General features: G+C 41.5%; 4 protein-coding genes across 10 annotated transcripts; 2 read left to right on the top strand and 2 right to left on the bottom strand.

Annotated features, from left to right (window-relative positions):
- The first annotated feature begins 3,618 nt into the window (after window positions 1–3,618).
- calcoco2 (calcium binding and coiled-coil domain 2) lies at window positions 3,619–9,012 on the top strand. 4 transcript variants are annotated; one of them, XM_029528041.1, is made up of 15 exons: window positions 3,619–3,697; window positions 4,158–4,349; window positions 4,437–4,539; window positions 4,994–5,154; window positions 5,438–5,557; window positions 5,656–5,781; window positions 5,889–6,002; window positions 6,086–6,192; window positions 6,282–6,351; window positions 6,502–6,669; window positions 6,747–6,935; window positions 7,225–7,341; window positions 7,418–7,607; window positions 7,695–7,717; window positions 8,502–9,012. In XM_029528041.1, exons 2-15 carry the CDS (start codon window positions 4,164–4,166, stop codon window positions 8,664–8,666), a joined length of 1,839 nt encoding a protein of 612 aa, XP_029383901.1. In that variant the 5' UTR covers window positions 3,619–3,697; window positions 4,158–4,163; the 3' UTR covers window positions 8,667–9,012. The 4 variants fall into 4 exon arrangements, with proteins under 4 accessions (XP_029383901.1, XP_029383902.1, XP_029383899.1 ...); XM_029528042.1 differs by having other exon boundaries at window positions 6,083–6,192; window positions 8,505–9,012; XM_029528039.1 differs by having other exon boundaries at window positions 6,083–6,192.
- Window positions 9,013–9,535: 523 nt separating this feature from the next.
- Window positions 9,536–11,978, bottom strand: snf8 (SNF8 subunit of ESCRT-II). Of its 2 annotated transcripts, XM_029528043.1 has the most exons (8): window positions 11,613–11,978; window positions 11,469–11,519; window positions 10,957–11,095; window positions 10,748–10,852; window positions 10,604–10,676; window positions 10,358–10,499; window positions 10,085–10,159; window positions 9,536–9,712 (listed from the first exon to the last, which is right to left on the bottom strand). In XM_029528043.1, the coding sequence occupies exons 1-8, from the start codon at window positions 11,664–11,666 to the stop codon at window positions 9,575–9,577; spliced, it is 777 nt and encodes a 258-aa protein (XP_029383903.1). In that variant the 5' UTR covers window positions 11,667–11,978; the 3' UTR covers window positions 9,536–9,574. The 2 variants fall into 2 exon arrangements, with proteins under 2 accessions (XP_029383903.1, XP_029383904.1); XM_029528044.1 differs by lacking the exon at window positions 11,469–11,519.
- A 933-nt stretch (window positions 11,979–12,911) lies between these two features.
- On the top strand, window positions 12,912–17,828 carry msl1b (MSL complex subunit 1b). 2 transcript variants are annotated; one of them, XM_029527772.1, is made up of 9 exons: window positions 12,912–13,047; window positions 13,563–14,275; window positions 14,372–14,571; window positions 14,701–15,017; window positions 15,165–15,229; window positions 15,313–15,380; window positions 16,052–16,176; window positions 16,270–16,342; window positions 17,040–17,828. In XM_029527772.1, exons 2-9 carry the CDS (start codon window positions 13,655–13,657, stop codon window positions 17,128–17,130), a joined length of 1,560 nt encoding a protein of 519 aa, XP_029383632.1. In that variant the 5' UTR covers window positions 12,912–13,047; window positions 13,563–13,654; the 3' UTR covers window positions 17,131–17,828. The 2 variants fall into 2 exon arrangements, with proteins under 2 accessions (XP_029383632.1, XP_029383631.1); XM_029527771.1 differs by having other exon boundaries at window positions 14,701–15,059.
- Window positions 17,829–19,482: 1,654 nt separating this feature from the next.
- On the bottom strand, window positions 19,483–21,933 carry chmp2a (charged multivesicular body protein 2A). Of its 2 annotated transcripts, none has more exons than XM_029527773.1 (6): window positions 21,796–21,933; window positions 20,868–21,035; window positions 20,605–20,784; window positions 20,397–20,527; window positions 20,075–20,136; window positions 19,483–19,965 (listed from the first exon to the last, which is right to left on the bottom strand). In XM_029527773.1, exons 2-6 carry the CDS (start codon window positions 21,033–21,035, stop codon window positions 19,844–19,846), a joined length of 663 nt encoding a protein of 220 aa, XP_029383633.1. In that variant the 5' UTR covers window positions 21,796–21,933; the 3' UTR covers window positions 19,483–19,843. The 2 variants fall into 2 exon arrangements, with proteins under 2 accessions (XP_029383633.1, XP_029383634.1); XM_029527774.1 differs by having other exon boundaries at window positions 21,771–21,908.
- Window positions 21,934–22,104: the final 171 nt, after the last annotated feature.

The following is a 22,104-nucleotide window of genomic DNA, read 5'->3' as shown; positions in this document are numbered from 1 at the left end:
TGTGTGTTTTTACCAGCTAAGTTACTTAAATGTTCATTTAAAAAATAATATCAGCTGTTGATTTGCAATTTGATTACTTATTCGGACTATGAGGTACACCTCTCAGTGAAAACAAATTCAGTCTTTTCTGCAGGTTATGATGCTGTTGTTTGTTGAAACTGCCCTGAAGAGGTGTGGATTGACCGTTGTGATCACTGTCGATGCTACTGATAAATCTATTATGTCTTCAGCCCTGATTGTTATCCAAAAAGACAACTCCACGAAGTTCAGTTTATAAGTTTTAGGTAGGTGTACCAAGAAAAAGAAACGACTGTACTCACCTGCATTGTTAAGCCTACATTTGAAGATAAAGATGATGGAAGATGCTGCCCCCTTCTGTCTGCCTGCTCCCCTAGTTGGTCCAAGAATCTTCACCCTAAGAGCCCTTAAAGACGCTGCCGCCCTCCTCGCTAGATAAACCAAAGAGCCACATCTGAACTTCATGTGCCGTCTGCCTATGGAGAGACAATAGATGTGCATCATCACAAAGATAATAGCTCAGTTCAGATGGACTTACACACTCAAGCAAGAGGCTCAGCGGTGGATCCGATGACCTATTAGAAACTGTCGGGACAAAAACCCGATCCCTCTTGACATGTTGGGAGAGAATGATCAGGTGACCTCAGCAGGGAGCAAGTGGAGAGGGATAATCCCTGATATTTGTCCACTGAAACAGGAGAAGCACTTTTCAAACACTCAAGTTGTTAAATTTAAATCTGTGCTGAAAAGTGTTGTGGCAGCGTGTGGCATGAGACAGCAGGCTGGACATCCGTCTTCCTCTGCAATTTGAAATGGAGAGCCTTCATCTGAAGCTTGGCCTTCCACTGAAGACATTAAATATACAGCTCAGGCAGAAAGGAAAATGCTGGTCGAACAGTTGGCAAAGAGGAACAGAAAGTAGACAAACAAGACACTGTATATAAAGTTTCCAAGATGTCATGGCAGCCAAGCAGGTATCAATCAGACATAACAAGGCTGGATGATAATGAGCTGGAAGAATGGCACACGATGGCCAACACTAGTTGCTTGATTAACCAGTCAATCATCATGAATTAACCATTAGCTGACATCTTACACGTTTAAATACTTATCTACCCTTTGTCTTCCTTATGACGCTTTGGAGATCGCCTGCCATGTTCTCAGCACTGATGTCAGGAGCTGAATTGATAACTAATGATTGTATGTTCTTTTTATAATTTGTGTTGTGCATCGCAGAACACCAGTTACATGAGCTCTCATACAATTACATTGAAGAGAAATTATATTTCATTATGTGGAAAGTGTAATTTTTATGGAGTGATATTAAATAAGGGTTGGAGGAATTGTTTGTTTAGAAAAGAAAACAACATCTCAGGTTATTAAAGAAATAAGACAATGCTGCTATTTACTTTGGAGGACTTGTAAATAAGTACAGCGTCATAAATTGTATTTGCAAATTGTTATTCTTTGTAATTTGGAAATTCTGCTCTATGAGATAAGCAATTGTCATTTTTTAAAATCAAGGTTAGTGAACCATTTTCTTATTTGTTATGCCACAAGTAACATGAAAGAAAACAACGTTTATTATGGAGCCAACAGTAGCCCACGCCTAAAATCCTGTCAAGGAGCCAGAACAATAAACACAATAAGATAATTTAATCCTGGAGTCATTTGAACTGTGGCGCTAAAATTTTACACTAAATACAAAATGAATACATTGTGATGACATGTTTTGCTGCGGTCAGTGAATACAAACTTTGGCTAAAGAACAAAACACCCTCAGTACCAACTGAGGAAACTTAGTTGGCACTAAAGGTAACTGGGGGGTGAATATAGTGAACACACTGAACATTATAACCATCATAACTGCTTGATTGGCCAAATATTAACAGGAAGACTGTTAAATGGTGTGCAGAGAAACTCCTACAGTCCTGATCACAGTGTCTCTCCACATTTACTCCATATAATTTGGGATTAATTTTATACTGAGCTAATTTCCTTTAAAGTGGTTTCTGCTGTTTTTTTTTTCCAAACCTAACTGATCAATCAGTGATCAGATTTTATTGACAAGAACAAACCAGCTGCAGGTGCAGTTATTAATGTTTAAATGCTATAATAGAAAAAACAAACAAACAAACACAATAATAACAAATTTAAGACATGAAACTTTGAGTTCTCTGAATCTGACAGAAAATTAGCTGTTAGCTAGCTTGATCACAAAAAAAAAAAAAACGGAAACATATATCTGTACATTTTTCTGTGTTTACTCCTCAAAACAAAGCGCTTTTTCTGACACAATCTTAACGTTTAATTTAGTTTGTGGATAAATATTTTAGCTTTTTATAAAGCAAGACAAACACGAAGCTAAAAAACGCGACATACATGTGAATGTATACGTCCTGCCGTTGCTATGGTAACGGACAGCGTTAGCTCCACCAACTTTTAAACGGCTGAGAAAAACAAACAAACAAACAAACAAAAGAAAAAAGACACATTTACCGGAAAAAAGTCCTCCGGTAGCCGGTGTGTCACGCTGGCCGGGCAGCCTTCAGTCCCGGGGTCGTCGTCGGTGCTTGCCGTCGGTCGGTCCCCCTTGTTGAGCTGCATCCGGTAAGTGTAAACATCAGCCAATCACAGCATCCGGAGGTGTGAGCGTTCTCGTCGCTGATTGGTTGTAGGCTCACCGGTGAGAAAAACACCTGGTAGGTTACTCCTACAGGTGACATTCTCTGTTTTAACGAAGATGTGAAGAGTTTATATGAAGAAAAATAAAAATAAAAAAATAACATGTTTGTTCCTTTTTGTGCTTTGTTTTAATTTGCAAAAAAAAAATCATTTTATTTTAAGACATCGCTTTTATACTGTTAATCTTAAATTACAGAATTAGGTGTTTCACTGATTTCTTTGTGAATTTCAAATATAGCTAGCTTGTTCGACAGTATTTAATTATTAATGCAAAAAATTATTTCTTGATTTTCAAGTGAATGTGAAAAAACCCTTGAGGTCAAACATCTTCTTTAACGAGTTTATTCTAGAGGGTTCATAGTTTTAAATGTTATAAAGTAAATGACAGACCACAAAAATAAAAACAGAACAAACACAACACTGTCAAAAAGTGGACAACTTTTGTGGACAACAAAAGAGTTTGGCTCCCTCTTGTGTTTTTTAGAGTTAAGGAGGAAAGAATGTGTTTTTTTCATTCGGACTACATTTCCCACAAGACAACATAAACTGGTGATTTCAAAGGGAATCAGAAAAAAGGTGGGTGACTCGACAATTGTGTGACAACAATGGTTAAATCAAGCCTAATATACCATAAAAGGTTTCCTACAACTGTTTTATTAATGATTTAACCACAAAAAAACAAACAAACAATGTTGAAAGCAAAAGAAAGTAATGTTATATGCAAATAACCGGTTTAAAATAAAATTACTTTTTTAACCTATAATACAAATAAAATTGATTCATTATGAACTATAAATGAATAAAATTAATACTTTGAGTTGCATTCATTACCCCAGTGTTAAAAAACAAACAAACAAAGTGCCAATAATGACGCGTCGCCGAGCATTTACATACATGATGTTCCGAAAACTGACAGCCCCTGAAGGCATCACCTGAAGACCACAGTCTCCATCGGACGGTCGATTCTGCTGCTGCGCCAAGTTCCAGCTAATATGTAAGTTTTTATTTTACTTTTCAGAAGCTTGTCATCATATCGGAGTCATTAGAAAAGCTTCTTATTAAGAAAAACAAACAAAAAAACACAAGGTTGTTGTTCATCAGGGTAAACAACAAAATCTGTTTTTGGTTTCCTGACAATAGATCACTTTCGGTTTCAACCTCTCACTTTGTTATTTTGGACTTTAAAAGTATTCTAACAGCAGATTAAATGTCACCCACAGATGAAAGGGAGAGTGTAAAGATGGGAAGTGATTTTTTCTTTTTTCAGCTGTGGGAAATTAATTGAGGGGAATCGTTTGTGTTGTGTAATCAGTTGGGGGTGAAATCAGAAGTGCGCAGATCAGAGAGGAGGGAGGCTGAGTGCAGGAAGAAGGAAGCCCGGAGGAGCTCAGCTCCGGCCGGTGTGTGTCAGCTGCTGTCCTCAGTCACTCTCCACATGCTGTGTTTACTGCCAGTCCAGCATGGAGCTCTCCCCAGGGCCGGAGGCGGCAGGGGCCGGAGGGGACCCCCCGGCGGCCCGCACCTTCTCCCAGGTGATCTTCACCGACATCCCGCACTCATACCCGCCGTCAGCCGCCATCACCTGCAGCTACACCTTCTCTGCGGCCTACCAGCCCAGCTCTCGGGACTGGGTGGGCATTTTTAAGGTGGGGAGTTTGTTTTTCTTTGTAAATAGGTCGGGTCAATGTTTGTTTTTCTGCACTTCAGATGTGTTTCTAACTTTTCCTGTGCAGGTTGGATGGAGCACAACAAAGGACTATCACACCTTTGTGTGGACGGAGCCATGTCAGGACAGGGAGGACCAGCAGTCAGTGATGAGACAAGTCGTCTTTAAGGGTAAGATGGTTTTGGTTTCAGTGCAGGATGAAATATTTGTAATGTACACAGAGCTCATGCTGTCAAAACGCTCTGGACTTCTTATATGTAAACAGTTGTAGCATAAATCTCACCTGCCGACACAGACGGTCAAATCCTTTATACAAACTACACAATCTGATGTTGCCTGTTTATGTCTCTGTCTTCTCTGCTGATAAGAGTTTATCTTTCATTAGACCGTAGAGGTTCTGGATTTGGGAGTCTAAACTTGTGAGGACACAGACAGGGCGTTCAGTAAAACACATTCTGAGTTTGGACAATTTCAGACAGTTTTCCCTAACCCCATTTCATTAACTAACTAAATAAATACTAATTACCAAAAAGATCGCCAGATTACACGATGATGGCTCTAAACTTTAGATCTCATCCTGTAGATTTTATTCCTAGCAGTCCTCTCTGGTCTTTTCTTCATCAGAGTACTACCTGCCGAAGGACGAGATTGAGTTCTACCAGTTCTGCTACGTCGACAACTCGGGCCAAGTTCGAGGAGCCAGTACTCCCTTCTGTTTCAAAACTCCAGAGGAGCAAAGCATGGAGAGCAGCCAAGAGGAAGACTTCCTCATTATCACAACACAGGTATCAAACACTGTCCAAAGACACTGTCCAAAGATTAGGAGTGGAAAAATAAAAAATAAAAAAAACTGATGACTATGATTTCCTGCAAAAATTGTACTTTAAAGTTCTGTATTTTTAAATTAAAACAATTTCACAATATGATTTTTTTTTTTTAGTTTAAAGTAAGTAAGTTTAAATGTTTCTACGCTTTTCTGCTGATTCTTTTACTCAGATAAGACATCTGTACCATTATGTTAGTGTTTGTGTTGACTTCCTGTGACCCTTCCTGTGGCCCCTGGCATAGGTTGAACAGAGCATGCGTGAGAAAGCTGAGCTGCAGAAAGAGTTGGATCAATCCAGGGAGGAAAACGAAAGCTTGAAAAGAGCTTTACAGAAGCAAATAGAAGAGAATGCCATCCTGAAGGTCTGCTGACTGAACACATTTACTCATTGTGCAATAGAGAAATAAGCAAATAGGGATTGAACTTTGATATTTGATGCAGTGTTAATGACATTTTTCAGGGTCAGAATGAGCAGAAGGAGAAAGAGAAGAGTCAGGTGGTCAGACAACTGGAGCAAACCAAGGAAGAAAATGGAAACTTAAATAGCACCTTACAGCTGAAGTGTCAGGAAATGGACGATTTAAAGGTTTGTTTTCTTTAGTCCACGCATGAAATCTAATCTTCTTCTCTTCTTGGAGTTCTGCGTTATCACTTTGAACAAAAGCCAAAATTGCTAAATGCTGTCACTACCAGGAGAAGCTGCTGGTCCAGCAGACAACGCAGGTGGAGATGCAGCAGCAGTTCGAAGCCGAGCGGGACAAGCCAAGTCAGAATTCCAGCTGTAACGAAGCATCAGTTCAAGCTGAGGTGAAGATCATTTTAGCCTCTTTTTTTTTTAAATCCTTCTCATCCTCCTGTTGTAATTCTCCTTCACCATCTTATTCCAGAAGCACACTCAGGAGAAATATGACCGAGCTGTGATGAAGATCAACCAGATGAAGGAGGAGCGCAAGGAGCTGAAGGAGAAACTGGATGCTCAGAGTGAAGATATTTCCAGGTGAGTCTAGTCTTTGCGGCTTTCTATTTTCATCCTGAAGATGTTGGGGAACTTTTAGAACCTGCTGAATTATGTTTTTGTGTGTTTAGGTTGAATTTACAGCTCAGAGAAGGAGTGCGGGAACTTGACAAAACAAGAGACAGCATCCAGATACTGGAGGTAAACCACCATAAAAAACATAGGCTACCAAGACATGATGCAAAAACAAGCTTAAGAAAGACTAAGCTCCCACAGAGAGAGGAAAAACTTTCCTGAGATGTAACATTTGGGTCCAGACAATATTGAAATTTGTGTCTTAAACGTTGGCAGGTTGATCTTAGCTGCAGCAGGAAGGAGAATGAGAGCCTTTCTGCAGAACTGCAGAGGCTGCAAAGCATCATGCACAACATGGACGAAATGAGGAGGGAGAACCAGGAGTTATGTCGGAGGCTGTCGCAGCAGGAGATGCTGCAGGAGGCGTCGGATGAGGATCTGCAGGTGGGAAGAGCTAAATTTCTATGAAGGCACTGCATGAATCAGACACACTGCACAGAATAATGATGTGTCCTCCTCAGGTTCAGTGTCAGACTCTACTACGTCAGCTACAGGACGCTCGGGCGAAACTGGAGGATGAGAAGAGGGATTCCATGAATGTCAAGAGAAAAGCTGAGTATCTGAACAGTCAGTACAATGAGATCAAGAAGCAGCTGGAGGAAATGTGCACAAAATGTGACGAGGAGCAACGGAAAAGTGGCAAATGCGAGGTAAGGTCTGAGTTTCTCTGACTCAGAGAAGAGAGAACTTTACTTTACATGAAGAAGAAAATCAAAGTGAATTAAGTAACCAATAGAACCAAATGAACCAGTCGAATAAAATGTTAAAAATGTTAAAAAACAAAGAGCTGAGGAAGATTCTCAGAATGGCAGCAAATTCCTGCAGCAGGCTCGACATTCTTCCGTCCACATACTTTTGGCCAACTAGTTTATAGATGTATCCATAGTCAAATGTTTGTTCTGTGTTCAAATAAAAACTAGTTTCTTGTAAATTTGTCAGCTACAATACAGAGAAGCACTTGAGATGATCGCAGAGAACGAGAGCATCATTAAGAAGCAGGAACACGAGATGAGGCTGGTGAGCCACGAGAGTGAAGAGCTCACCAGAGAAAACGAGGTAAGTTTTCACAAACGCCTCGCTCACTCAACAAATATTCCGTTAATGATTTTGTGACTCTTGTTTATCCCGTCAGACCCTCAAGAAGGACATTGAAGGCCTGCGCAGACTTTGTTCTGACCTCCAAGCCGCTCCCGCTGCCGCCGCCACCAACTCGTCACAGCTGCAGCCTGACACCACCTGGCCATCTGAGGACACCTCCACCAGCTACGAGTGGCAGCAGCAGGACACGTCTGATCGGTCTGACAACCTGTATGAGCCCTCAGGTGAGAATGTCTCACAGAGACATTTGGATGTTAACTGGAGATTAACCGTGAGCACTCAGATATTAACTGACCTCTCTCTGCTTGCAGGGACAGAAGAACCCGAGGAAGAGGTGAGTCACTGATTATTTCCGGGGGGGGGGGGGCACTTAGAGCTCAACCTAAATTTGTCATCGCAGACTTTTTCTGTGTGTAATCCCCTTTTTTCGTTCACTACAGAAGACATAGGCTTATAAATTATAATGTTAAAATGTGATGAGCTCGACTGGGAATGAAATGACAAAAGTCAGGTTCATCACTCGTTAGTCTGTGGTCCTGTGAGTGCTTGTTTGTTTGTGTGTCTCGTTGTGTTGCCAGTATTTGCAGTGTTGACCTCTCAGGGCTTCATGATGAAATGTCAGAGAGCTGCAGAAGTCAGTGAAGGAGGTTCAGTAAAGCAGTTTCCTTTCTGCTAATATTAATAATAATAATAATAATATATTTTTGGACATTTATCAGAGGTACCCACAAAACAAACACAAATATATAAAGCGTTGATTTCACTCTTCATGAATCGATTGATACCAAATTGTCTTTAACACGATTTCCCTGAAGTCCCTCGTCCACCAACAGCAGGTGTTTGTTTCTAATGACCTGTTATTTATAGAATGGCATATTATAGATGTAGTTGATGTTTCTGGTCTTATCTCACACAATGAAAATATCAATTCTAAAGACAATTTTGTAAAGAAGTGTAGGGATCAACTGCAACCTCTGAACGTTACATCAAAGAATATTAAAACACTGCTGAGTTACTCGGATGTTTACTGTTTATTTTCGTTCGGACCGGTCTTAAAATGTAATCCGCTGCGTTTTTAGTTACTGCTTGTAATACAGCGTGTCTATTTCTGTCTGCAGCAGACCCTCGTGTGTCGTCACTGCCAAGAGCGCTTCCCTGGCATCACCCGGAACGAACTGGAGCAGCACGAGCAGAGTCACAGAGTGTGTCCCTTCTGCACCATGATCTGCGACAACATGGAGCAGTCTGTGTTCGAAGACCACGTCTACAGCCACGAGTTGTGAGGCTGGCGACGTCGGCCCTACGTGTTAGCTGACTTTATTCAGAGGACTAGTCATGTTCCCGCATGTTTATATTCTTTTATGGCAAATTACACTGTACTTAAAAGTGTGTGCCACCGGCGTTAACCATTCATTTACCAATCAGTGAAGAAGTAGCTTGGAAAACAACTTTATGAAGGTTTGGAAAAAGATAATTTACGTCATTTATCAGCCAGGAGGAACTAACAATCAGGATCACAAAACTCTTTTTCCAGTCCAAGCAGTTCATTTCATTTTAAATGGGCAAAAAAAAAAAAAAAAAGCTTAGAAGGGTGTTGTCATTTAAGTTCATAATAAAATGATATAACCAGAATTATAAACTTACAGTTCAGCTTTGCACCATTTATCCTCAGAGGATAACTTTATCTACTGTAACCACATCTGATTCATTTATTTAAAATGTATGTGAATGGATGAACTGATGATGTAGGAGAGAGTGAGGAATGTAACAGATGAATACATGTCAATGATCATATGGACTGCTCAGTCCTGGTGATAAAATAAAAAAGAAACTGACCCTCTTTGTTTATTTCTTTTTTTTTTTTATATACTGATATCTGTACATGAAAAATAAAACAGGTCCATGTCCTTGAAAGGCACCTGTCCACCAAGAGTACAACACAGATCTTACACGACTTTCATTTCCAGTGTCGTGGACATCAAGCTGCTTTTAGCCACCACAGGAGCACTTGTTGCATAGAAGTCACTGAGGGAAGTTTTCCCTCCTCGTGTCCAGAAACTGATCCCAGAGGGAGTTCACCTCCCCCCCTGCCAACTCCCATCACATGCCTCTTCCCATCAGGCACATTTTGTTTACCAACATGTCTCTAAAAGTGTCAGCAGCTCCTCCTCCCTTTTTTTTTTTTTTCGTCTCAAGGTGTCATCTGATTGGCTTCCTCCGGTGTGACATCACGGGATGTGAGCTCAGAGAAGAGAGCAGGCAGCCAGTACTGCGCCTCTCCAGCTGCCTGAGAGTCCAACCAGGCCAGGCCTTCCTTCAGCAGGTGATCCTGGAAGTACATGAGGAAGTTCAAACACTCATTTAACACCAGCAGCTTTTGCCCCCCAACAAAAATGAAATGATTTATCAAAATAACAAGAGAAGCTCTCCTTTCACTGACTTGTTACTGCAGTTATAGATATTTCCTGGTGAAAAACTTGGTGATTTTACAAATAAAAATTGGAGGGGGGGGACCCCTCCTCATTATGAGACAACAAGCTTCCCCGCTACTGTAGCTGTCACCAGTAACAGTGTTAAAGGGTAAAAATCACATGTTGCAATTTTGGATTGAAACTGGATCCGTTAATGTCTTTGGAGCCTCCGAGCAGAAGGAGCAAGAATCAAGCTGACATATACATCTGAACTTCACTTTTGAACCTACCAGGACGTGACAGGCTCGCTCCTTCTCCCACTTTAGGCCGTCCTTGATCTCGCTCACTGTGACGTATCCCTTTTTCTAAAAATGAGCAAATACAGACAGGTTGTCGCTGTTTGGGACACAATGATGTTTTTAAGGCTTTTTCTGTCAGGGAATCCATAACAACACTGTCTATGTGCTTTTTAATGATTATATTCAAGCATATCATTTTTCTCCTTTTCATTTATTTACACCTGACCAAAGCCCAGAAAAACAAAGCTAGAAACGGCGTCTCACCTCCGCAAGCTGTAGAACTACAGTGTGGTCCATGTTGAGCTCTGCTGGCACCGACTGCACTAAGTAAGAACCGCCAACAGGAATCATCCCAAAACCATTCCCCATCACCTTCAGTTTCTTTATGGCTCTCATCAAGTCATCTCTAGGATACACATACACACATCATTATGATAAATATACAGCTCCAACCAAACACATGGACCTTTCATCATCAAAATGTGATGCTTAAATCAGCAAAATACTTACTGGCTCACATCCTGAGCGTATTTGCCTCTTCCTTTCAGTACTCTCTGATGGAGTTCATCCAAAGTAATGAGCCCTGGAAGGAAATCCACTTCGTGAGTATCAGTACAATGTGAGCCGCTGTGTTTTCACTGACAAATTACAGACCTCCATTTCTGTGTTTCAGAGCCAGGCAGACCTCAATGATCTGTACACCGAGCTCATAATAGAAGTCACCAACTCCGAGCATCTCAGACCAAAAACCTTTGCCAGCTGTGGAACAAAAAGAGGACCCATTATCCTCAGTCACCATAAAAATACACAATGTAAATAAACTTCTCCTCCTCCGCTCTTTGTATTATTTGATGAATTCTCACAGGCAAGCGGATCAACTCCGATGGTGGCACACATTTCCTGAAACTGGACCCTGAACTGTGAATTCTTTCTGATTTCCTGTTTGTGTTTGCTGGCAAACTCCTCCAGGTTCGATTTGAAGGTTTCCAGCTGCTTGGACATCTGGAAGAAACACAAACAGTTCAGCAAATAAGCCAAACACCTGGCTTCTCTGGTTCTCCCTGTGAGACGGCACATTTCTTCGTCTCCTGTTAAAGAAAATATCACATGTTGGACACAACAGGAAATTTAATGATTTTATTCCTAACGCCAAGACAATATCACAAGAACTTATGAAGCAAACACATGATCAAAATAATTGAGCAGGTATTCATTAGTTTAATCAATAAAGGAAGTGACACTTAGATGCCACCAAGCCTCTATTAATGTGTGGAAATAATTTCACATTATTTTTTAATGGTTAAAAATCAAGAATTTTTATAGTTAATTTCTACTTTTGCTGGCTGTAATTTCAAATATTGTCCAGTGGATTTACCTGGACGATCTGATCCTCTGCAAGAACAGTTCCTCTCTCCTTATATTTGGCCTAAATAGATAGAAAGAAGAAAAAAGAAACAGGATAAAGTACAGATTTTAATCAACTGTTAACGAAAACACAAATGTCTGGTTCTGAATTTACCTCTGCCAGCTTCTTTTTGGCGATAGCTCCGGCTCCTACACCTCTCCGATGCATTTTAGATTGAAACCGGTCACAAAACGTTGACTTTAAATCTGAACTTTGTCTTTATGGAAAGTGAACGCAGAGAAATACAAGATTTAGCTCAAAGCTAACTGCTAACGGATGTTTTTTTTTTTTTTTTTTACTCTTCACTTTGGTTCAACGATGTTAGAGTTTTTTCTCCAAAGATGTAACATCTCACACTAACAGTCCGCTGTTATATTAAACGAAAAAATGACGACTATTGAGAGTATTTTCTGGATTTTCTTGATATTTAAAGGCAATTCTGTGCAGGTTGTGTTTCCATGTTGATAAGCAGGAAGTGGGCTACTTCCGCCTGTGCAGTGACGTCACCAGCCGACTCCAGCGCCCCCTGGTGTTATGGCGAAGAGAGCAGCTGATTTTAATTGTATTTCAATTTCAGTTCAACTCGTTTCATCTGATTATATTCGCCAACAAAAAACAAGGGAAGGAACAACAACAAAAGAAGAATAAGTTCCCCTCGACAACTGAACTGAAGTAAATGTAATGAATTTCATGTTAGGCTTATTAAAGTCTGGATAAAAAATGCTCAGCTGCATTACATTCTTACGAAATAATTAGTTGTTACTCACTGGGCACTATTACTGTACTATTACTATAAAATAAGTCAGACAGGTACAGAAAGGGAGTGCCAGTTATTGGCCGTTTTAAACACCAGAATGGGGCTAGAAGATTACATTTTACTGATAATGGAGCCAAAAACGAGATGCCAATGAGCAGCAGTTCTGCTCCTCCCTCTCTCCTGGCACTGAAGCCCAGAAACCTAATGCTGCAGCGGCCGCAGTGGCTCACCAAACCAGGACAGCTAAAGCCTGCAGACCTATAGTTTGGTCTGTTGAATGTGGATTTCTCCTCAGGCACAAAACCACCGACTCCTTAGAGCACCAAGCACCCAGGTTGGTGGTGGAGTAATAACATGGAGAATATCAAGATCAACCAATCATTGTTTCTCACCTGAGAGTGAATTCCTGTAACAAGATATAAATCTGGCAGAACGTGTTTGGCACGGAGCATCATGAATGTGCATCTTAGGAGTGTAAAGAAATTATGTAATGCTTCAAGGAGCAGACGCTCAAAGAAATATATTTGTGGAGTCAATGGTAAAAAGAGCTGAGGATAGAGGGGGTGGATGTGGTGCTGATGTGGTGCTGTGTGGTTGTGTTGCTGAATGACTGTGTGTGTTTTGTGTTGTGAAGCTCTGTCTCCCTCTGCTGCTGCTTCTTTCTCACCAAAACCTTCAAAACACAAGAAATGGCCAGCCAACGAATTACGCATGCGCAGTGGTGGGCGCTTTAAAACAAGTCTTGAGGAGGGAACATGAAGTCTCTGCAGGTGGACTTGAATTTTAGCCGAGGTGAGCTTTAAAGACACAAAAAGCCCACACAGCAGTGACAAACTCATTTGAACGGTTCGTGTTTATTCCGTGACCCGATGAGTTTCGCTTTTAGCTCCGGTGCCGTTTTTTTGGGGGGGAGGCGAAACTAGCCGGCTAGCGTTAGCGTGCTAGCTAGCTAGCCAGCTAGCTGTTATTGTTTTTCATGATTTAGCGAGAACCAAAATGGAGGAGAAGGCTGCTGCTCGGGTCCTATACTGCCACTCCCGAGTCCCCGTGTGGAACCCCCCCCCCCTCACACCGACTCCTATCCGCTCATCTGTCAGTCTAACCGGGTTGTTTTGTCTCAGGAATGACACTCGGGTCTTTGTACCGCAGTGCTAATGTAGCTTAGCTTGCATTTCAGACCCAGTGGGCGATTTTAAGGGGAGGATGAAAAAAGATGGACCAGATTTCTCCTGCTGATACAGCTTCCCATGATTGCTCCCAGGGTGCACCCCGTTACACAATAACACATTTTTAATGTTGTTTTTCAGGATAGCAGCTGCCGAGCTCACATGGGAAACACGTAGCTGCGGCTGAATTGCATCGCCAAGGCGTTGCAGGATGAGAAGTGTGAGTGCTCGCCATGACTCTGAGGTCCACGCTGCTTCCAAAGACGGGATCCAGGCACAGCACTGACATCATCGACTTCGACAAAACGCACATCGGGGCCGCCACAGTGAGCCCTGTGAGCCTGAAGAGGGAGTCCTGCGACTTTGTCATAGATGTTCAAGACGTGCAGGGAGGCCAGATCCCGAGCAAACCAAAGGTCTTAGACCAGAATTACATGACAAGCAAAGTTGCCCTCGCTGCCACGGTTGCAGAAGTAGTTCAAGGAGACACTAAAACTGTGGGGGTATTGTCCCCTGTCAGACCAATGGGGGGTGAGGGAACCCCGGTGAAAGGTAAACCCCTCTCTGTTGACAACATGGATAACCCTCAGATGGCTGTGAACAATAACTCTAAGGATGCTGGTGCCGACGACAGCGCGAAGGGGGTCATCCCCGGCGTCCTCGGCACCGCGTCCATCGAACTCTCCTCTGAGGGCAAGTGGAGGAACATCAAGAAGACCCCTGCCAACCCCCACACACAGGCCAACTGCCTCCGACAGATCCTCCTCCTGCAACTGGACCTCATTGAACAGCAGCAGCAACAGCTCCAGTCCAAGGACAAGGAGATAGATGAGCTCAAAGCAGATAAGGAGACGGTGTGTAAAAGTACAATCTTTGGTGTGGTTTATAATATACTCGTTTCATTTGCATTTGAAATTACATATTTCTGCCCATGGCTTTTTCTCTTGCAGCTACTCGCACGTATTGAGCGTATGGAGCGCCGCCTGCAGCTCACGAGGAAGGACCCACCACGTGATAAGCGCCTCTTCCAGCCCCTGGAGCCGTGGACCCCTGACAAAGAGGACATGTGGGATCTGGATGTAGAGGACAGTCCACAGCCCAACCAGGCCACTCCACTCCCTTTCAGTCGAGGTGGTAAAGGTCAAAAGAGGTAAAATGAACAATGCCAAACACCTGTATTCAATCAAGCCACAGTTATGAAACATAATCAGAAAAGTGGAAGTTGCCGCCCACCACAGATATACACGTCAATTCTTAATTCATTTCTTTCCATACTCAGGAAATCTTGCTTTGGAGATGCAAAAGTCCAGAAATCGCGGGGCAAGAGCGCCAAGCTCAGCCCCCAGAAACCAGAGATTCAGCCTGGCTCCCCTAATCAAAGAGAGCTGCGCAGTAAGGAAACCCCAGAGAAGACAGTTCCTCTGAAAGGGGCTGAAAGGGACATTTTGCTTCCCTGCAAAGAGGAGCCTGAGCTGAGCTGCCAGATGGAAGATCTGCCCTTCATGTCTACTACAGAGATGTATCTCTGTTGTTGGAACCAACCTCCTCTATCCCCTCTGCGTGAGACTTCCCCTAAAAAGGAGGAAGAGGTGGCCAGTGAGTGGACTCCTCATGTAGTACATGATATGCTGATTGTTTGTAAGCCTAATCTATATCCCATCTTTAATCACTTTATCCTTCAAACGTACTGAACACACTATCCATGATTGACTTCTCCTCCGTCTGTCTTTTGATGCTCATCAGTTCCATCCTGGAGAGAAAATTACATTGAGCCAATCGATGATGACGACTCGCTCAACTCTGCTGAGGTGAGCCACGGCTGAGCGCTGATGATTTACCTCCAGAGTTTCAAAAGTTCGTAAATAACGTTTGAATTTGTCTTCCTATGAAGCCGCTGGATGATGGTGTGTTTTTGAAACGCCACTCAAAGCTCGAGTTGGATGAGAAGAGGAGGAAAAGGTACCATCACTGACTTTGTGTGAAACAAGTCAGCCAATGTTTAACTATGAATAACATAATTAAACATTTTTAATAAGGATCAATTTAATTAGAGATGTAGCATGCAGATACTTCAGATTTCTGTTGACAAAATATTAACATGATGGACTTGTTATGAGTTTTTTTTACTAAGATTGAAAGTGATAGAGAAACATGAAAAACATGCCTAACCCTCAAAACACATCCGTGACTCACCGCAACAGTTTCTTGTTCTCTGTCACGCGGCACAGATGAACACTAATACTAATATATAACTTATGACTGATGCTTCGTTGGCAGGTGGGTAAAGTACAGTTGGCCTTCCTCACAGATATCACTCTGGTTTTGCATTATTCACTCATCAAATGCTTTTAATTTGCTCTTAATATTTACTAATCAGTGTCGTTAAAATCCAACTTTGAGGTAGAATTTGGCCTTTAAAATAATATCAATATTTGTATCACAACATCAGGATCCAGATTTAGTCCATAATGAATAATTTAATTTGTGCAACAGTGAAGTCCTCAGCCCTCTGTGTAGTCTGAAAGTGACATGAATCAATATTCAATCCAGCAATAAGACAAATTAGTGGTTTATTAGCTGCACGACTTCAAACCCGATCTGTCCTCATTGCGCATCTTGCACATTTTCAGGTGGGACATCCAGCGAATCAGAGAGCAGCGCATGTTTCAGCGTCTTCAGCAGCGCATGAACAGGAAGAAAGTCGTCCAGGAGACAGAGCCGGAGCTTTCCTCGTTCTACCCCGACATTGAGGATGGTGCGTCTGCATTTCTAAAACTTGGCGCAGTGTAATTTTGTAACAGTGATGAATCTCTGAGATTTTAACTTCCCTCTCTTTAATGTCTTCCAGTCGAAACAATCGTGATCACTCCCTTCTTGCCTGTGGTGGCGTTCGGCCGACCGTTGCCCAAACTCTCACAACAGTAAGTCTGAACTGCTTTATGTCACATTTAGGCCAATGATCCACAAAGTTATTAAAGACATCAGCAAATCCCTCTGGATGTTCCGTGATACACTTTCAAAATGGATGCAATGTGATTAAAAACTGGTGGCTGTACTTCACTTCAGTTATTACATCACAGCATGGATTATTTAGTTAAAGCAGACAACAACAACAAAAGGTTCAATAACAGCTGTTTTCTTTATTGCTTTACCCCAACTATTGAAACTTTATTGCAAAATCTACTAAATAAGTCATCAATCATCCACTAATCCAGAGCAGATTCAGGATTTAAAGTTTTAAAGTATTGAATCCAGTCTCTTCAAAACGAGGCTTTAAGGGTTAGTTTCAATTGCAAAAGTCTAAATAAGTTTGTTACTGCTGTTTTTTTTTTTTTTTTTCAAGTCACATTCAAAGATATTTCATTTACTGTCATGATTACAAAAGGCAGAAAAATGTTTCTTTTTTTTAACCAAATCACAGCTGCATTGAGAAGAAGCACTTTTTTTTTTTTAAATCTATTGATTCATGGATTGACCAGTCTAAATTGCATGAATTTACTACATCTTGCCAAATTATTAAGAGTGTAATAAATACTCCACAGTTAAAACAGAAACAGGTTCATAGAGTCTGTTTGGTATTTGTCTTTGAATGACAGAAAATGTTCGTTTTCCCTCCAGGAACTTTGAGCTGCCTTGGCTGGACGACCGGAGCCGATGTCGCATCGAGGTGCCCAAAAAACACACACCTCACCGGACGTGTCGGAAGTGAGATCCACACGGCACGAAGAGCAACGAGACTGAGCTCCACGCCCAATTACAGAACGCCTCATTTGTCTTGTCTGTGGGGGGGTTGGGGAGCTGGGAAGGCGGGGGGGGGTGGGGGGGGGTGGGGGGGACACACACACACAAACCTCCAGTCACTATGTATAAATGTTGTTGCGTTCAAGTCTGTGGGAGACAGGCCAGCTGATCTCCCACAGTGCTGGGGGAGCTGATGGGAGAAAGCTGCACTCACTGGGTGTCCGTGATGTTTTCAGCCTCATTTGCACCTCTGAAAGGAAGACTGAAGGCCCCCCCCCCCCACCCCACCCCACCCCACCCCACCGCTCCATCCCTCCATCTGTGAGAACCTGGTGAAGGGCACACATCAGTCTCTGTCCTAATAAATGTATCAACACTTATATGCATGTTCTGTGACCTGATTGAGATGCATTTAGTCAGAGCTGTGCCATCCAAAACTGATTTTATTAAACACAAGGGAATTTGTCAGTTCTTACGCGCAGTCTGGGGACTCTAGTCTTGAGCACATCAATGTTTGGGGCAACAAAAAAATTAAATCTTGGTTAAAAAGTAGAACAACACATATGAGATTTTGCTCCGGGTGTTACCTGCCACGTTCATTCTTCCTGCCTCTGTGGAAAAAAAAAAAAGTCGAAATCTGACTGTCGTGCTGTGTATTACCGATATTGTTGTCCGCACACAACTTCAAATGCAATTTATCAATGTTCAGTGTGAGCCACACTCAGCATGGCTTTATAAGAAAAAGAAAATGCAGCTCTTGAACCAATCCAGTGTAAGAAAAGCAGCCAAATGATTGTTCTGTGTTTTTGAGGTTTTGCTTCATGAAAACAAAGGCACGGAAAATGAAACCCATGGTTAAAAAATTGACATGAAACACAGTGATCTGTTCCTGCTTTTGTTTCTTAGTTTTTTTTTTCTTCTTTTTATGTGAGTTGCATGGACTCTATTTAGCTATATAAAAAAAAAAAAAAGATGGTAGCATGGCCTAACCCCAAATGAAAAGTAACCTCTGTTCATTGGACTACAAAACTACAAAATATTGTTCTTGAAAGCATGATTATTTTTTTTATTGATTTGAATTATTTTCTTTGGTGGGGCGACATGATAATAGCAAAGTACAGTTTTCAGCTTGTGTCTCCAACCGTAACAACACGCTTCCATTGGGTAAAATATTAGCTGAGTTATGTGTATGCACCGGTCTCGAGGACGCAGCTGATGTCCACAGAAACCGTGTTAGATGCTAAATAAACTTCCTAGCTGTAGTCTTAGCGATGTTCTCCAGTATGCTCTCTAACATGCTGCCAGTTAACCTCTCCCTCTCTGACTTAATCTCAGCCACAATCGCAGTGTTTGATTTTTCTGCCTGTGTTTTCCTCGCTGCGTTTGCTCAACCTGTTCTATGATGCAGTGGCTTTCTGCAGCTCCAGTTCAGCTGCCCGGCGTACATGTTGGCAGACTTTGGAAATACATAGTTGTTTTTTTTGTTGTTGTTGTTGTTCTGTACATAGCTTTCAGAAACAAATGTATATAAAACATGCCTGTTATTTTTTTATTATTTAATGTTGGAAGTGTTGAGTACATTCAATATTGTTCTATGATTGTATGTTGACAAATTGACAGTTTTGAAAGTTACATTTTTTTGGAATAAAATTAACTTGTCTATGAATCAGATTTGGATGATTTAGTTGTCACAAGTTTTTGGTTTGATGGAAAGGAAATATTTTTCAGCCTGACATTGATATTTAATAATTTAAAAACTTTCCTTTATATAAATATAAAGTGAACATCATTGAATAATAGATAATATAACTGTCCTCCAGAGCGCCAGAAAACTGCTAAAGACAACCAGTGCTTTAAATCTGGAAAAAAAAAGCTTTATTGAATAAAGAAAAAGCCCCCAAAAATAATAAGTAGGACACTTTTTCAAAAATAAACAATGACTCCTTATTAACATTTTGCCAACAATCCTGCGGATCTCAAACATCGTCAGTGAATAAACAGGCAGGACACGGGAGTGCTTTTCTAGAATCACCTTTCTTTCTGTTACCATTTACAGAATATTGTTAAATATTCCATTGTACTGAATTTAGACTGAGAAGATGTGGCGATATTACACTGTAATTTTCCATCTGCCACAAAAATAAACATTGCCAAAAGCTTGTGTCACGTATGAAACCGCATTTTATATGATGATGACGAAAAGAACACAACCCAGCCTGATGTACAAAAAGTGCAGAATTCTTAATGTGTCACCCATATAAAACACCCACCTCTGTTATATTATCAACTTCCATTTGGTTTGTAAATATTTTGTGATTAGTGTTGATCGAAATTGTGAAAGTATCAGGCCTTTAGGAGTTAGTATTTACACACTTTTTTTTTTTTTTTTTTTAATTCTGGATATTTGCATCGTTCACCAAAGTCCTAAATGAGACATGAGCTTTCTAGGCCTATGAATAATAATGACCATGTCTGGGTTTTGTTTTTTGGATAAAATACATTAAACACATAAAAAGAAAACACCTCAAACAAAAGGCCATACACCCTTATAACACCGGCCGTTTGCTCAAACAGCCAATGCTGTGCCAGTTTGCACCTTTGATAAGAATCTAGACATAAAGATTCGAGTATAGTTGTATCTGCACTGACACTCTGAGTTGTCTGTTGGTTCTTGTGCCTGTTTAGTCTCTCCGGAGGTTGTTCAGCCGCTCCTCCAGATCGGCGTCTGCGTCAGCCAGGGCAGCCTGGGGCTCGGCTTTCTTTCCCCCGGCCACCGACAGGTTTCCTCCCGGCGTCGGGAGATCTGAAGTGAACACAGATCACAGATTTTGGTTTGAAATACAGAGATCTGAGAGAGCAAACAAACGTGTAGAACTTACAGAAACGTGATAGAAGTTTTAGATTTTTCTTACGTGATAGTTCGTCGGACAGATTCAGACCCAGCTCGTCCAGCACTTGAGACACGATGGCGTCACTGCACAAGAAACACAATCGCAGGTGGACCACAGTGAGTGCAAAACATAAAGATACGTACAACTAGTTACTTAGTTTGCTGTTTTTGAGGGCCAGCTGTTTTATGAACGTAGAGAGAAAAGACGAAGGTCAAAGTATTACACAACCTCATACAACCTTTTAATGTATTCTGATTTTGATTTGAAGGAAGCATCAAAAGTTTTATTGTAAACAAATGCGGGATAAAAAAAAGAGTTTGCAGACAGCTGCTTTCCTCCTTACCTCTCCTCCTCATCATCTTCATCACCCATTGCATCATCAATGGCGTCATTCATCATCTCTTCCTTCATGTCCATGATCTCACTCTGTCGTTCAAACTCCATCATGATCTTCTGAATCTGAGGCAGTTTCAGCTGTGAAAAGGAAAAATGTAAATACGGGAGGCTGGTTCTTCATGTCCATTTATCACTACAGTACTAATTCGACAGACCTGTCTGTTCATGGTGGCCATGGCTTTGGTGACGCCTTTCATGGCCTGTGCCATGCTGTTGTTGGACTTAAGCGTCTGTATCTTTAAGCTCACAGCCTGGATGTTTGCTTTCATCATGATGAACTTCTTGACGTAGCGCCTTGTGCGAACTAAATCCTTGGCCATGATCTTGACGGCGTCCTGGAAAGATCAAAATAAGATGCCTTAGCTGCTCTCCGAACTAATCTATCCTCATAAAACAACTTTTGTCTTCCTATTCTCACCATTTGTCCCTGTTTGGCCATTTTCTTTATATCAGCAATGATCTTCTTCTCCTGTTGCTCTAGTTTCATTCGCTCTCGGTCCAACTCTCTCATGGCTCGGTTCAGCGCCCTCTGATTCTGCCTTAGCATCTCTTCCGGAGTCTTTCTCCTTCCAAACAGGAACTCCATCTGGTTCAAAGCAAAAAGTCAACACAGCCAACGACATAAAATCAGATACTTTATCAAATACCAAACATTCCCTTGTCTCAGCTGTGTTTCACTATTTTATATGATCGAGAATTGAATTTATAAGTTTTGGGACTCTGGGAATATGAGGTAATGAACACTTTTCACTCTTCTTTGATATCTTATATAGTAGTTTAGTAGGCAATCATCTTAATTATCTTAAGATAATTATCTCAATTATCCTAACTACCAATTAATGTGAGGAGCAATCCAAATATCCAAGATGTCCTATTCACTTTCGAGTGTAACTGGGATACAGCCATTAATCGATTGATCGACATCTTTTCTGTCGTGTACAGCATTTACTGAAAATAAAATCTTTGTGGGAATGATCAGCACCGTTTCAAACAAAAAAACTCGTCACATGACAGAAGGTCAAGCCTAGAAAAGCCTGAAATGTGAAATCGACCAGCTGAAGAAAGTTGGAAGTTGAGTTTTGACATTCGAGCAATCGCTTAACATCCGGTAATGTTGATGAGGAGAAGGAATAATAAATTATTCACATTATAATGTGAAAAACGGCCTGTTTATACTCGGTTTCCTGGACTAAATTAGTCAGCAGATATTTCAGTGACTGGAGGCCTGAGCTGTTCTATCTGGACTGTCCTGCTCTTTAAATCTGTTCCTGTCTCTTCCACGTTAACTCCCCAACACAGACCGACGGCAGCCGCCACTCACGTCGTCCACACCGCGTTTGTCTCACCGTGAGCCGCGGGACGTTAATCCGGAAGGTACAGAATGTCTCAAGGCGTCTCCTCCGACTCCGAAGCGACACAAATTTAAACGATTATTTGTTTTCTTTCCACCTCTTCCGTGTTGCGATAGTTTTCGCTTCCGGGAAATGACGTCAACGCGTACGCACAGCGAGACGTTCGACTTTTTTTTCCGTTGCGTCACGCGCGAAAAGAGGAAGTAGAAACTTTCAAAATAAAAGAAGAAAAGCTCTCAGCGAAACATATAAAAAAGAAATACAATTTAAAACGATTAAAAAAAATACAGTGCATTTTAAAGA

Source organism: Echeneis naucrates, chromosome 19 (assembly GCF_900963305.1).
Source record: "Echeneis naucrates chromosome 19, fEcheNa1.1, whole genome shotgun sequence".
NCBI lineage: Eukaryota > Metazoa > Chordata > Actinopteri > Carangiformes > Echeneidae > Echeneis > Echeneis naucrates.
Note: the sequence above shows the minus strand (reverse complement) of the source record. Positions and strands in the feature narration are given on the sequence as shown.

What these genes read in the sequence shown, in the direction of transcription:
- calcoco2 (XM_029528039.1), top strand. Translation starts at nt 4,164, where the DNA reads ATGGAGCTCTCCCCAGGGCCGGAGGCGGCAGGGGCCGGAGGGGACCCC. An exon ending in AGCTCACCAGAGAAAACGAG is followed by an intron (nt 7,342 to 7,417) that starts GTAAGTTTTCAC and finishes TTATCCCGTCAG; the next exon opens with ACCCTCAAGAAGGACATTGA. An exon ending in CAACCTGTATGAGCCCTCAG is followed by an intron (nt 7,608 to 7,694) that starts GTGAGAATGTCT and finishes CTCTGCTTGCAG; the next exon opens with GGACAGAAGAACCCGAGGAA.
- snf8 (XM_029528043.1), bottom strand. Translation starts at nt 11,666, where the DNA reads ATGCATCGGAGAGGTGTAGGAGCCGGAGCTATCGCCAAAAAGAAGCTG. An exon ending in TCTGAAACACAGAAATGGAG is followed by an intron (nt 10,677 to 10,747) that starts GTCTGTAATTTG and finishes ATTTCCTTCCAG; the next exon opens with GGCTCATTACTTTGGATGAA. An exon ending in TACGCTCAGGATGTGAGCCA is followed by an intron (nt 10,500 to 10,603) that starts GTAAGTATTTTG and finishes TGTGTATCCTAG; the next exon opens with AGATGACTTGATGAGAGCCA.
- msl1b (XM_029527771.1), top strand. Translation starts at nt 13,655, where the DNA reads ATGACTCTGAGGTCCACGCTGCTTCCAAAGACGGGATCCAGGCACAGC. An exon ending in ACATGATATGCTGATTGTTT is followed by an intron (nt 15,060 to 15,164) that starts GTAAGCCTAATC and finishes GATGCTCATCAG; the next exon opens with TTCCATCCTGGAGAGAAAAT. An exon ending in CTACCCCGACATTGAGGATG is followed by an intron (nt 16,177 to 16,269) that starts GTGCGTCTGCAT and finishes AATGTCTTCCAG; the next exon opens with TCGAAACAATCGTGATCACT.
- chmp2a (XM_029527773.1), bottom strand. Translation starts at nt 21,035, where the DNA reads ATGGAGTTCCTGTTTGGAAGGAGAAAGACTCCGGAAGAGATGCTAAGG. An exon ending in TGGCCAAACAGGGACAAATG is followed by an intron (nt 20,785 to 20,867) that starts GTGAGAATAGGA and finishes TGATCTTTCCAG; the next exon opens with GACGCCGTCAAGATCATGGC. An exon ending in TGGCCACCATGAACAGACAG is followed by an intron (nt 20,528 to 20,604) that starts GTCTGTCGAATT and finishes TCCTTTTCACAG; the next exon opens with CTGAAACTGCCTCAGATTCA.